Source organism: Mytilus trossulus, chromosome 14 (genome assembly GCF_036588685.1).
Source record: "Mytilus trossulus isolate FHL-02 chromosome 14, PNRI_Mtr1.1.1.hap1, whole genome shotgun sequence".
In the NCBI taxonomy this organism is placed as follows: domain Eukaryota; kingdom Metazoa; phylum Mollusca; class Bivalvia; order Mytilida; family Mytilidae; genus Mytilus; species Mytilus trossulus.
In genome coordinates, this window is record NC_086386.1 from 70,495,103 (window position 1) to 70,509,863 (window position 14,761).

General features: G+C 31.9%; 1 protein-coding gene across 1 annotated transcript; it reads left to right on the forward strand.

The window, feature by feature from the left end:
• The first annotated feature begins 1,677 nt into the window (after nt 1-1,677).
• LOC134698026 (E3 ubiquitin-protein ligase TRIM9-like) lies at nt 1,678-7,362 on the forward strand. The gene is made up of 5 exons (XM_063560315.1): nt 1,678-2,517; nt 4,845-4,892; nt 5,517-5,564; nt 6,312-6,329; nt 7,308-7,362. Exons 1-5 carry the CDS (start codon nt 1,754-1,756, stop codon nt 7,360-7,362), a joined length of 933 nt encoding a protein of 310 aa, XP_063416385.1. The 5' UTR covers nt 1,678-1,753.
• The last annotated feature ends 7,399 nt before the right edge of the window (nt 7,363-14,761 follow it).

Here is a 14,761-nt window from a genome sequence, read left to right on the forward strand (position 1 = left end):
GCCAGCTAAAGGACGCCTCCGGGTGCGGGAATTTCTTGCTAAATTGAAGACCTGTTGGTAACCTTCTGCTGTTGTTTTTGGCTTTTGGTCGGGTTGTTGTCTCTTTGACACATTCCCCATGTCCATTCTCAATTTTAACTGTATCTGTTGTATCCTTAATATTTATTTCGCTGGGATAGATATACAAAGAGTTATTTTTTTCATTAATGAATTATTATTAAATGCCCTGTGAACCATGTCTGTATTGCCAATAGTATCATTGGACTTATTATGATAGTATCGTTAAAATAGCCAAATTCAAATTCATACAGATTCAATAGGTAACGATGTGCACAACATGCACAATATGCCTCAGTTTTGGTAATTAAAAATTCTTTCTTTTTAAAACCATTGTACATACCTCAGGTGTTTAGATTTAGCTGTTTAATTGTTTATCAATTGCCACTTCGGGACTTCGTTTAGCTGCCGCAGCAATATGAGGTTGAGGACCTACAGTAACCTTAAGTTATAAACGTATATGTCAGTTTGTCTCTGGTAGAGAGTTCTATCATTCCTATGTCGAAATCTTCAATTTAATTGAAAAAGAATACCCTGATGTAATTGTACTGTTTCGCATTTTGAATTAAATTAATTCACATAATCAAAAGTTATACTTTATGCAACTATGTCAACCCAGATATACGTCTAGAAGATATGTACAATACGGGTTTTATTTTCGGATAATCATAAACATAGGTATAGTGTTTCCTTTCTCTGTTGTCATATATTGTAATTGGATTTATTAGTCTGGAATATTTTTTTTAGTTTTAGTTCATCTATATGGTTTCGAGTTATGTAAGACGTACCGCGATTAATACATGTAGCAAACAATTTAAATGTTTAAATTGATCAATATATGCGTGCTAACTATAAAACATTCATTCACTAAATACATATGTGTAAGTAGTCAGGTAAAACGTATCTCTAAACTGTTCAGTACAGGTAAATATATAGAACTATTTATCTGAGGCCTGGTGGGATATTTTATCAATGTAGTTCAGTGAGTTTATAAATAAGATCTAGAATAAGTTATGGAATGAAATCACTTAAAAACAAGCAAATGGTATAACATACATGTTTAACATGATACTTTTAAACTATAACGCAGATTGCAATGTTAAACGGCATCCTCATCATCGATACTTTAAACAATGCATATTTGGTTCATATTATTTGGATTTTTTATGTATTAACAAAAATAAACATTGGCAGTATAAGATTAAAAATCAATAATATATTTTGAACGGCAAAGTAAATTGAATTGTCATTGTTATAGTTCTTCCTTCAGATTTCATTTAGAGTTGTGTGAATGCTACCAGAGTACGTTCTAAAGTTAAACGAGCAATCACTTTGTAGTCTAGTGAATTTATCAATAAAATCCTGAATCAATTATGGTATAAAAACAAGCAAATGTAATAACATTTATATTTTACATGATACTGTTTTTAACTATATCGTAGATTTCAATGTTATCATCGATACCTTATATCATGCATTTTTTGTTCCACATTTTTTTTTCAACTTGTCTTAATTTACATATTTGCAGTATCAAGTTAAACATCTATGATTCATTTTAACAGCAAAGTTAATTGAATTTTCTTTTCAATTCTTTCTACTGATTTCATTAATAGTTGTGTAAATGCTGCCAGAGTACGTTGTTAAGTTAAACAAGCAAACCTAAGGTTGTGTGTGGTGATAAAAGGAAACAAACAAAATGGCACAAGCCGCTGCATCGACTTGTGAAATCTGTACTGGCGGACCAGGTGAACACTACTGCCAGCAGTGTGATCAGTTATTTTGCGGAAACTGTAAATTATCTCATTTACGCACAAAGTCTTGTAAAAAACACACTTTTGGAAGCGGAAGAGATATCAACCAGGAAGAAAAACTTCTTTGTACGGACCACAAGGAAAGTTTCTTATTCTACTGTCAGGATTGTGATACTCCTGTTTGTAGAATTTGCTCCGTCGAGAAACACAGTCGCCATTTGATGACAGACCTTACTAAATCAACTAAAAAACTTAGATCTGAACTTGCCAAGGATATTGAATTAAAGGAAATATCATCGAGGCAAAACGTAAACACAATTGAAAAGTACACAAAAGCTTACCGTGAGGAAGTCAAAGCAGTCATCAAGACCATTACTGAAGAGGGCAGTTACTGGAAGAAACTAATTGATAACAAAGTCGAAGATTTTGTTAAACTTGTGCAGGACGAGGAACAAAAAGCATTACAAAATATGTCTGCACTGACCAAAATTTATCGTAAAGATTTTGAAAACTGTCAGCAATTGCAAAAGAACATAAAAGAAATGGAATCGATAGCAGATGTACTTTTGTTAAAAAAGCTTAAGAAACTTAGAATTGATGTGGACAACATAGAATTACAGCAAGATCCTGAAAGTTCATCTGTGTCATACAGAAACAAAAAGCGTTTAGGTACAGAAATAGACAGCCTATTCGGAGAGTTACAGTTTAAGTAAGTTATCAATTCATAGAAAAAAACTAATTATGGTGTTAATAATTGCATCGGTATACGAAATATTTTCTTGAATAAATGGATCTCTATCTGTTGAATGTGTGTCTTGTAGCAATGCAATCGGATCAAAAGATGCCAAATAGACATTCAAAGGCGTTCTTAAAAAAAATCGACAACACAATGACAAAACAAACACAAAAACAAAAAACACCAAATGACAAACTACACTAGACAAAATAAACATCTGTTGAACATACTTCCTCAAGAGGTAAACAGACAAAGCAGGTTAACGAATGATTGTAAGATAAAACAGCACATTTTTATGATTGATACTACGGATCTAGAAAAGACAATGTTGTTAGAAATTGTTTAAAAAAGACTATTTCGTACGCTTATTTTGATACGACAAAGAGAAATTTTTCGCTCGCTTTGTATGAACAGTAGTCCACATTTAATGTACCTCAATTATAAGAAAATAGAAATCAGACAATTTGATAGAACGACACATCTAAGCATCTGGTATTTCAACTTTATATTTTAGACTTAAAAGAAATCAAGGTGTCAGCATCATCATTTGATTGATTTTGACTTATCGGTATGTGGTATCTTATACTTACACCGTTCTTCGGCATATTTAGGTATGAGTGTCCCTATTAAATGTACACCGTGAATATATACATAGAACAACTATCCACAATTGAAAAAAAGCAGCTATTGACATTTGTCTAGCACTTAGTTATAGTCAATAATTTTGGACTCTCCGTTACTGAATGATTTAACTGTTTTGTAGCCAACCCTGCACTTAAAACGGCACGTGTGATAAATAAGCTACTGTCATAACTGTTCATTCTTTACATTAAGAAACTTTGTTCGAAACAGCTTTGACCATTCTTGTTATATTTGTGATGGTCGTGTTTATATCAGGTATTTAGCACCTCGCATAATTCAGTTATAAAACATCTCCATCTTTTAACTCTCTAAGTTGTAGCTGTCCTTGTGGTGATAAGTTACATGAAAGGCACTTCGGAAATGAATCTAACACAGTTGTTGTTATTCTATAGATGATTCCTGGTGTATATAATCATTTTGTTTTCATTTTGTGCTTGTATAAACCACATAATTATTTCCCTACCTTTAAAAGAGATGTTTTTTCCTCATGTTTGGCATCCTACATATTTTTAATTTCTGAAACCTAAAATATACCTTAACGTTTTTGTATATGACATAATGAAAATCTAATTATAACTAATCAACTTACCTTTTATCATATATTTAGTAGTAAATATAGTACTTTTTTATATTTTATATTGCAGTTTAATCCATACCGCGCAACTTTGATGCGCACCCTTTATCATACCCTTTATCACACTCTTACTTTTTTTTGGCACATTAAATGCAACTATAAAAAATACAAAACACACAAAACAAATCCAATAAATAATATATTTTTAAAACAACAGCACGCAAATTGTAAGGTAAGTAATTCTTTTAAGGCTATTAAAACAAGACAAAAGTAGAACTGAAGGTAACCAAGTGCTATGGATCAGAAAACAGTTCATATAATATAATACTTTCCTGTAAAAATATATGATAAAGCGTCTAAAACATTGCAAAACCCGTAACACATTGGGCTGGTATTGGTGTCTCGGGATGATACGACACATCATACGGATTTTGCCATGTATTATTCTCTATCATATACCTAGACTTAATAACATATGATTTTTACTGTATGATAATAGCATCAAATTTACGTAGATTCCATATTTTTCGAATTGGTGCTTAGCGGGCTGATATGAAAAGTTTATCACATGCTTCGATTGTTATCACATGCCTTTCCGTAACGTTATCGCATGGCATTCCGGTGATACTCGGCAAATTCCGTATAAATTCCGAAAAATACACCACAATGCAACGTTTTCAGTGATAAACATTACCAAATAGTGCACAGAACAATAATTAAGATACTGAAAAGTGTATTGTGTAAAATAATAATAAAAAAATAAAAATAAGAAACAAAAAATATTATCAAATAAATACATGTTTTATAAGTTTCAAACATAATTTAGAAATTTACTTTGAAAAGGTTGACTTTTCCTAACAGTCTTCATAATGTATATTGTTTATTTTTTTGTCGATTCGTCCATATTAAAAGGGTTTTTTTTCTCTGCTGAGGCATATGCGGCTCATGGGCCGATATTGAACAAAGGGCTAATAATACATGCGATATAAAAAATTCCATGTAATAAACTGATAATATGTATTTCTTGCATATTATATTAACCAATTTCAATAAGCTTATCATGTAGTGATGTTTTGTGTTTTAGAGAAGGTAAAGCGTTAATGGCAAAAACTGAAAACCAGCTTAAAACCAGGTAATTCAATGCATCTTTTGTTTGAAGGTAAAGATATGTACATAAACTCTATTCAATTGTATAACTCTAATGATTAAAGACACAGTAACATAAACATTGAAAACTGAAGATAGATGAGGACAATGTTCAATGCACAACACAAATACAAGATAGGAGACCAAAATTTGCAGTCCAGCATTTTGTTATTTAAATTCACTTGTAGAGCTTACGAGAAAACGAACTGCAATATGCTGATAACCAATAATTGGCTAGATATTCGTAAATGAACAGTGCTTTTCTAGATGTTCTTTAAAAAAACAATAGGATGTGTTATAATTGCCAATGTGACAAATATGCACTTAAGTTCGAATTAGAAGATTTAACCAATTACAGGCAGCAGTCAGGCTTTCAACAAGATACACAAAGTAATGCCGTAAAGTCCGCTATGGAAGGGTTTCTTTATTTGCGAAAATGTGTTTGAAACATGACGTTATACGAATTTTTTTGTTGTAAGCTTGCACACTTTTTTGCAAGAGTTACGGTTGTGTCATATTTGTCTTTTCCTTGTGGCAGTGTGTTAATGTACACCGTATTTGCATGCTTTTTTCAGAGATAAGAATTACACCCTGGTTAATATTATTTTAGGTCCAAAGATTCACAAAAGATATACAAATACGAATGTAAACATTGTGGGTAAGTGATACAAAGGTTAACATTGAAAATGTTGTTTTTATAATTGTCTGGGTTGGTCCGGGGTGTTTTTTTGTCTGACGTATTGAAACGTCTTGTCAAGACTGTTGGTAAAATTAGAAGTAATATAAAAGAACTTGTCATTACTGACATTATCATCTGTTATGATATTGTATAGTATATGGAAATTGTCTGCCATGAATGATAATATTGAAGTCAATTCAGATTAATCAGAATATGTAAATTGTGTTGAGAAGTTTTATTCAACTTAAACAAGACAACACCGTTACACATTTTCTTAACAGATAAAATAAAGTATTATATTGACTGCTTACAAGAGTAAACAGTATCTAAATTAACATTAACGTGCCTTACTGTTTTTGGCGCACATATTTTGAAAGATGTTACTTTCCTATTGACCATAAAAAATTGATTTTAGTGCATACAATACAGTCCCCACACTAGAACTAAAAAAACATGCAAACTGTGTTCAATGATGCGTTTAAAGTGGTTTTGTTTTTTATAATATTCAGAGTATTATTTATTATTCAGTTAATCTGGACAGATGTAATGAATGTGTATTTGAAATTAGAATTTCGGTGAAATGTTTGTTGTCCTTTTTAATTCAACCTGCCAAGATTTGCTAACATAGATATTCATGTGTTTGGATTTTTTAAAACAAAATAACAAACTCTTCAATTGTTTTGTACTGTATTGTTATTTGATATATTTATTGGATTCTTGTTACAGGAATGAACAGATTTCAACGTAAGTAAAGTGTACTTAAATGTATAATTACAGAAAACAAAGATGGTTTGAATTAACCTTTTTTAATTGTTCTTCTGATTATTAGTGAACGATCAAGTAATACCTTCTTCTTGGGACAAACCCATTAAAAATATCACATCTGGTCAGAGAGCATTAACTTCATAAGAACATTCATTCCTTGCAACATCCTATTTCACTTAAATCGCAAGGCCTTTGAAATCACCTGATAAGTAATACGTGAGTTAAAAAAAACCCTGATGAACGTCGCTTAATACTTGGTCAAATATGTCCAGATTATGTCAGGTGCGGTTCTGACTAGGTCAAGTATGGTTCCTAGTAGATCGAGTACGGTTCAGCCGCGGTAGATGGTTAAATACTGGTCCAGTAAAGTACAAGTTCAGACTGTAGATATAAAAAAGAAGATGTGGTATGATTGCAAATGAAACAATTATCAACAAGAGACCAAAATGACAAAGAGGTTGACAATAATAGGTCACCGAACGGCCGTCAACAATGAGAAACGCCCATACCGCATAGTCAGCTATAAAAGGCCACGATATGACAATGTAAAACAATTCAAACGAGAAAACTAACAGCCTTATTTTTGTAAAAAAATCAAGTATGGTTAAGATTACAGTCGAGTATTGTAAAGTAAATTTTAGACCAATTCATATATAACATGTAAACAAAAATAATTATCTGACCTTTTGTTGGAATGGTTATGTTTTTTGGACACAACCTAAAACACTTTGTAACCTCATTGATTTATTGGTGTGTTTCCATGATTTAAAAAAAAAAAATTAAAATGAAGGATGCCATTCTAAACGTATGGACAAAAAATCTCATTGAACCGTTATTCCGGTAATATTTTTCAAACACACAACGTACTTGCATGCGTCTCATGTACTCAAGTAAAGATTTGTGACTTCTCAAAAACACTTAATAATTATGCACAAGTATGTATTTTTTTTTTTACAGGAATGAACCTATTACCAGTAAGCACGGGTACAACATGTATGTATTAAACTTATAATTATTTTCAGTGCTTAAACATTATGAAGATTGTTTTATTCACATACGAAACTAAATAGCTCGAGCTTTAAATTTTTCTAAGCGGGATTATTCATTTTATGCGAACAAAACGTTTTTTTATATGAAAACAATGTTATATTGATAAATCTTGAGTGATCCAGTAACTTATGGTACATACTTAAGAGCATATTTAGCTTAACAAGAGAGTGTATGTATTCATGTTGATATCTTAAACAATGTAAATAATAAATTAAACATAGACCGTTCAATTCTGTTTGCGATAATTTCTTTTTTCCGTGTTCATAGCATATTGGCATGTTCCCAAATAAGCATATATTCTTAACTTTGAACTACTGGTAATTTTGAAATATCAAATTGTTATTTTTGCCTATATTACGACAGATTAAGATTTTTACAAAAAGATCAGTTGCACTTCAATTGTGAAAGAATTATTTGAATGCTTCACTGAATTAAGTCAAACGATCAATATTTGTTGTGTCTTGTATTATAGCAAACGTTTCTTTTTTACAGTTTGTGATAAGGAACAATAAAAGTTTATATTTATACCAGACACTAGTAAACTGTTTTATAAATGTTTTTTAAGCTAACATTTTTCTTATTTCATATTTTTGCAGTCTAGGTTTGGAGATGTAAGTAACATATATTTACCTTAATCATATAATATAATACTCATACGGTCTTTGAGATGTTACTGTATGAAAAAAGAAACTTCTATCTGACATCAACAATAGTCATGTCATAATATATTGAAATTATCTTGTTGAAGTTTACTTAAGTTTATTATTAGCTACGTTCACAGCGTAAATTATCAAGTAATAAGTATATATACAAACTAGAAGTTGGTTGTGTGTAAAACACATATTTGTATATTTGTAAAACATGGCCATTTATGTCAGATGTGTTATACGCGTACTAGCATTTTAATGCATTAACCGTCACATCGTTGTACATGTATTCGTTTGACATACCGTTTATATGTATTTAACTCTTCTTCTTGTTTCGATTTTGTTTCTATAAGAATACATGTGTGAAGTTTCCTATTTATGGTATGTACCCCGAAAAACAATCAAATCAGAAATGTGGTTCAGACACATGCAATGTTTGTCATGAATCAAAATATAATTTTCCATGATTTCCCGTAGATAAATTCACAAAATAAGAGAAACAGGTTCCAACTGCATCAGAGAAAGTTGACCTCAGACGAATTGAGTTATTCTTCTTTAAAAAAATTAAACATTTGATAAGATAGTTCCTGACTGTTCTTCATATACATGAAGCTCTAGCATCGAATTTAATGAAATTTCGCGAAACTGATGAATTTTGAAAGTATAATGTTTTTAGTATTTTATTACGATTTAGCGTTGGTATAAATGTCTGGCGAATTTGTACCAACGTGTTAATAGGTAGTCGTAAACTGAAGGTTCAGAATTTTGGTCTCTATAAATTTGTTCTGAATTATGAATGTAATACTAGTAGTTACTTGAAATAACTTATCATACAAAGAATGTATCGTATATGTTACTGGTTCGAGATGACACTCGATAGAACATACTGTTGTTTAATTTGACTTAAATGACACCCAAGACACCTTATACATCATTCAAAAGAAGAAAACGTTACATGAGGAATCATAAATATGTTTAAACATGCAGACTACTGGTATAAAAAAATAAAAAAAATAGTTGATATGGTTAGCTTCAATGGTTTATTAAATGATATGAGCAAATAAGCCCTAATACGGATAAATCAGCATGTGCAATACTAATAACGTTCCACTGTCGATATAAATCAAGATTTAATATTACTCTTAGAACAGGGCCAATACGGAAAAAAAAACAGGGCCAATACAGAAAAAAGCGGGAAAAAAGCCGTATTAGCCCTAGGGCTAATACAGGATGTTCACTTCCGGTTTTCAATTTTCTTACGCCATTACTTAACTTTGGAAGTATCGTTATGCATAAAAACATTTGTATAATATTTTTTAAATTAAAGTCATAAAATAAACAGGTTAATATTATACGTTAATATTGAGTCACTGATAAGGTCTTTGCGTCGGAACTAAACACATTTATTCTAAAAACAGTTGTTGGCATGACACGGGTTATGTTCTTCTCATATATGTTATGATGGTATGATACTAAACCCCTTACGGGAAGGATTGTGCCTGATGTTCATATGATGAAATCATAATCTTTCAGTCAGTTTAATTGAAGTCTGGAGCTGGCATGTCAGTTAACTGCTAGTAGTCTGTTGTTATTTATGTATTATTGTCATTTTGTTTATTTTCTTTGGTTACATCTTCTGACATCAGACTCGGACTTTTCTTGAACTGAATTTTAATGTGCGTATTGTTATGCTTTTACTTTTCTACACTGGTTAGAGGTATAGGGGGAGGGTTGAGATCTCACAAACATGTTTAACCCCGCCGCATTTTTGCGCCTGTCCCAAGTCAGGAGCCTCTGGCCTTTGTTAGTCTTGTATTATTTAAAATTTTAGTTTCTTGTGTACAATTTGGAAATTAGTATGGCGTTCATTATCACTGAACTAGTATATATTTGTTTAGGGGCCAGCTGAAGGACGTCTCCGGGTGCGGGAATTTCTCGCTACATTGAAGACCTGTTGGTGACCTTCTGCTGTTGTGTTTTTTTATTTTGGTCGGGTTGTTGTCTCTTTGACACATTCCCCATTTCCATTCTCAATTTTAAATGATGTGCAATGTTTTGTAACGTCTTAAAGTTTTGAAACGGAAAAAACAGGGCCAATACAGAAAAAAAGCGGGGGAAAGCTGTATTGGCCCATGGGCTAATACAGGACGTTCACTTCCGGTTTTTAATTCTCTTATAATCATTTAATAAAAGTGTAATGAACTGGCTGTTTCTGTATTGGCACTGGTATAGATTCTCGGTCAGCTGTATTGGCCCTCGACCCTACGGGTCTAGAGGCCAATACAGCAAACCTTGAATCTTTACCAGTGCCGATACAGAAACAGCCAATTAATAACACTATAGTATTGAATAGACAGTTATTATAGGATTAAACGCCTTTTTAAAGGACTTTTTTATGTATAAACTCGACCAATGACTTTGAAGAACTTTTGTGATGTTTGTGTGAGTTATTTAGTCCAGTTTATACATCAGTAAATTCCTTTGAAAATGCGTTTAATCCTTATAATTCTTTTAAATTGGAGATAGGGAATATATATTTTTCCACGCTCGTTTCCTCTAGCACAATATCATACGTAGATTGTATATTTATGTCATTGAATAGGCATGGCGCATGCATATTTTTGTTGGCTAACGCAAAAATGTATACCAAATAAAATTTGCCATCTGATAAAAAGTAAACCAAAAAAAACCCTTATTATCATCCAAACGAATATTTTTGTGCATTATTTTTTTAACGATTAACGTGCAGTGAAAATAAATGTTGTTTACGTCGGTGTTAGCGTCAAGATTAACTACCGGAACTCCTCTCGACCAATCATATCAACGTATTCCCTAATATGTAAATTATATAAGAAATATTACATAATGTAAAGTGTGCATACAAATACTGAATTTTAAGTTAGATTAAAATGATGGGAAGTTAAAAATACCTAAAATCATCAAATGATGTGATCACCAAACGGAAAGAGGGAAGACCAAATGCCAAATTCGTGATTTAGAACAGGCATTTTATTCCCAAGATAGTGATTGTTCAAATCTGATTCCTAAGATAACTAAATATTTGACGTAGATGACATGACATATGTGTATAACTCTGTTACAATGAAAAAAATGGATGATCAATTCAACCGACATACATGTATATATTTTTGTAATCAATATTTAATCTATAACTGATAATATATGATAGAAAAAAATATGTTTTGTTAAAGCTGTTTCCATTTACTTAGTATTTTCGCTTTTCTGTTATCATGTACATTGCTGTCCGATAAACATTTACATCTCTACTTAATAGGAACGTAGATACACATTTGTATAGTATATTCATTAGTCATGTTGAAGGGTATTTCAATTTGTATTTTTTTTTTAGGAAGTGTATTAATGAAAGATGTCTAAGTCACTTGTGAGTGTTTGCTCATTTTACTGTTGAAACAAAACAAAATCCTATATAAAATAAAATAAACTTTACTTTCAGTCTGCTCACCGGTAGAAATTTACAACACACAAAAAACATTGTCTTCGGAAGCATGTCCGATGTTTGAGTAGTTTTACACGCAGTGAACGCATCGATATGAAGAATGACAGATTATGGGGATTGTGATTGGTTATGTTTTACCTTTCCCTTTTCCATTCACTATAAACCTATGACTGAAATTGACAGTATCTGTACTCAATCATTCTGAATTAGGTTTGAATTTCTTCCAATAGATGTCTTAATTGCGCCTATGTTAACCCTACTTGCCAGTATTAATTTTCTACTCGACTCGATCCATACCTTGATCATACCAAGCATTCGTAAATAGTACTTAACCATACTGAAACAGACTCTATTAATGTGTGACCTGCACATTACTTACACTTAACTTCCCCTTAGCCTGATTTAAATCTTTATTATAAATGTGAACTACACTTAAACAGTTCTAAACCATATGTGATGATCTGATTTCTGTTTTATCAAATTAAAACGAGACTTGCAGCTGCTGTTTATTCGGGATTTTATTGGAAATGCCACTGTCAGGCAAAGATAAGCAAGTAAAAAACATTAATTCTGCTTGATATACATTAAGTTGTTGTACAGCAGTTGAACGTTAGTCAAGATCCCTAGATAACAACCATTTAGATGTCAGAATATTTTAGTATATTCTGCTGAATAGAATACAAATGATCAAAAAAGGGCGGAGTATGGTTTATACTAGGGGATAGTATGGTTCAAGATAAAGATGAATATAACATGTTTAATGCAGAATGGAAATACAGCTTGTGCAGAATTGACTTAAATAATATCAAGTAGGATTCCGACCAAATTTTAATAGTCAATTAAAGTGTCGAACCTCGTTGTGTCGAACACTAAGGGACCGAACCCAAGTATTCGACTCATCGGAGGTTCGACGCATTAGAGGTTTGACTCATCAGAGGTCGAGTGTGCCGTCAAATATTTGGAATGCATAAGATACGGTATGATATTTACTTTAACTGGATACTTTGAATAATGTGCCTTTTTTTCTCGATATGAAACTTTCTGACTGTGTATTTAATCTCCATGTTTGCTACTTCATACTAATTAAACAAACAAGTACAAATACAAATACAAATCAAGCACAACTATAATTTTGATTAGGCCTGTACATGAAAAGAATTATTGATAGTATTTATAAAACAAACAAGCTGCAGACTATCTCTTGGAAGAAATTCAAACCATTGAGTTTAATAGTTAGTTTAACGTCTCTGGGGTTTCCTGTATTTTGGTCGGGTTGCTGTCACATTTAAACATTCCCTATATCAATTACTCAATTTTTGTGTATGCTTTTTGTTTAACTGATTGTTAAGTCTTTTAATAAATCATGTTTCTTTTCAAAATCTTTCAGCTAAGTATAAATATCTATAATGAAGTCCAAATACGCATGTTGTAAAACGCAGTATGACATCGCCACTAAACGTTTAATTATACACCACGCAACAAAGTTGTAGAGGGTATAATGTTTTTGACCCGTCAGTCCGCTCGGCAGTCAGTCCGTTAGGCCGTCCGTCCGTCTGTCCGTGAGGCCGTCCGTCCGTCTGTCCGTGAGGCCGCCTGTTCGTTCGTCAGTCCTGTTTCTTGTTATCGCAACTCCTCTCAAACCACACAATAGAATTTCACGAAACCTTTTTAAATGAAAAGACATATTATGTAGATGTGCATATCGACAGGAAATTAGAATTCATTTTTTTCTAGGAGTTATGCCCCTTTGAACTTTTTTGCTTCAATGTACTAAAGGAACAGTTTGTCATCGCAACTCCTCTGAAACTACACAACATAATTGAGGTAAACCTTTTAAGATAATAAGGACATACTATGTTTATGTACATATCGACAGGAAATTAACATTCATTTTTTTCTAGGAGTTAAACCTCTTTGAACTTATTTGCTTCAATGTACTTCTGAAACAGTTTACTTTTATGAATTGTTATTTGGATAAAGAATTGTCTCATTGGCTCTCATACCACATCTCCTTTTATCTAACATATCTTATTCCAGTTATGAGAATCCGTCTTTTTGGCATGATTTTAGAGGAGAGACATATAATCAGCTCACTCTATGAAGACGTGTAGATGTCAAAGGTAGTTTTACACAGATTCACAATGTTTTGAGCGAAATATCAATGGAGGTCAGCATATAAACTGTTAGACTTGTTTAGCGTACAAACATATGTTATTCTATCTTATTCACAGACAGTATTCTCTTAGCAAGATTTTTCCGTCTGCAATCATTTTAATATCTTATGTAGCATAACACATTATTTTATTATATTATTTATAATATTTATATGATGCTTTAGAATACGTCTTTTATATTTTATACAGCAGTATCTTTTGTTTAGTTTACAGATTTAAGTGAAAACAACCTATAAAATAACACACAATCAAATAACCACTACATGAAAAAATCAAAGAAAGAGAAAAGAACGCAAAAATAAATCTCTAATCTTCACGTTCAGACAATCAAAAATAAAAGAAGATGTGGTATGATGGACAATGGGATAACTTTCAACAAGAGATGAAATTACACAGAAATTGAACAACGTAGGGCATCCTTCAGCGTTTAGCAAATTTTATACCGCATAGTCAGCTTTGAAAGGCTTCCGAAATGATAAATGTAAAACAATTCAAACAAGAAATTAACGGCTTCATTTTATGTACAAAAAATGCACAAAAAACAAATATGTGACACATCAACAAAAGAAAACTTCTTAATAACAGGCTCCTGACTTTGGACATGCACTTACTTATTTGAATTTTTGGTCCACCATGCTCTTCAACTTTGTATTTGTTTGGCTATATAACTATTTTGATCTGCGCGTCACTGATGTGTCTTATGTAGAAAAAACGCGCGTCCGGTGCATTAAATTATTATCCTGGTATCTTTGATAACTCTTTACACATTAGATCGATGCAACTTCTGGTAGACGTTTCGTCCACGAGGTTATTATCAGCCTAGTAGTCAGCACTTCGGTCTTGACATGAATATCGATTGCATGGTCGTTGTCATAAATTTCCTGTTACAAAACTTTTTTTTCTCGAATTTAGTCTTTATTAATCAATACTACAACGTTCATTTTACCGTGACTCGGTACTGATTTTGTTTTCATTGTTGCAATATTCATGATGTTAATTTGTTTTTACAGTTAAGTTTTATAGCACAATAAAGACTACTGTACAACTTGTATTACCATCCAC

Excerpts from the sequence above, each read along its gene's own strand:
- LOC134698026 (XM_063560315.1), top strand. The coding sequence starts at position 1,754 with ATGGCACAAGCCGCTGCATCGACTTGTGAAATCTGTACTGGCGGACCA. Across the intron at positions 2,518-4,844 it reads TTCGGAGAGTTACAGTTTAA|AGAAGGTAAAGCGTTAATGG; the intron begins GTAAGTTATCAA and ends TTTGTGTTTTAG. Across the intron at positions 4,893-5,516 it reads GAAAACCAGCTTAAAACCAG|GTCCAAAGATTCACAAAAGA; the intron begins GTAATTCAATGC and ends ATATTATTTTAG.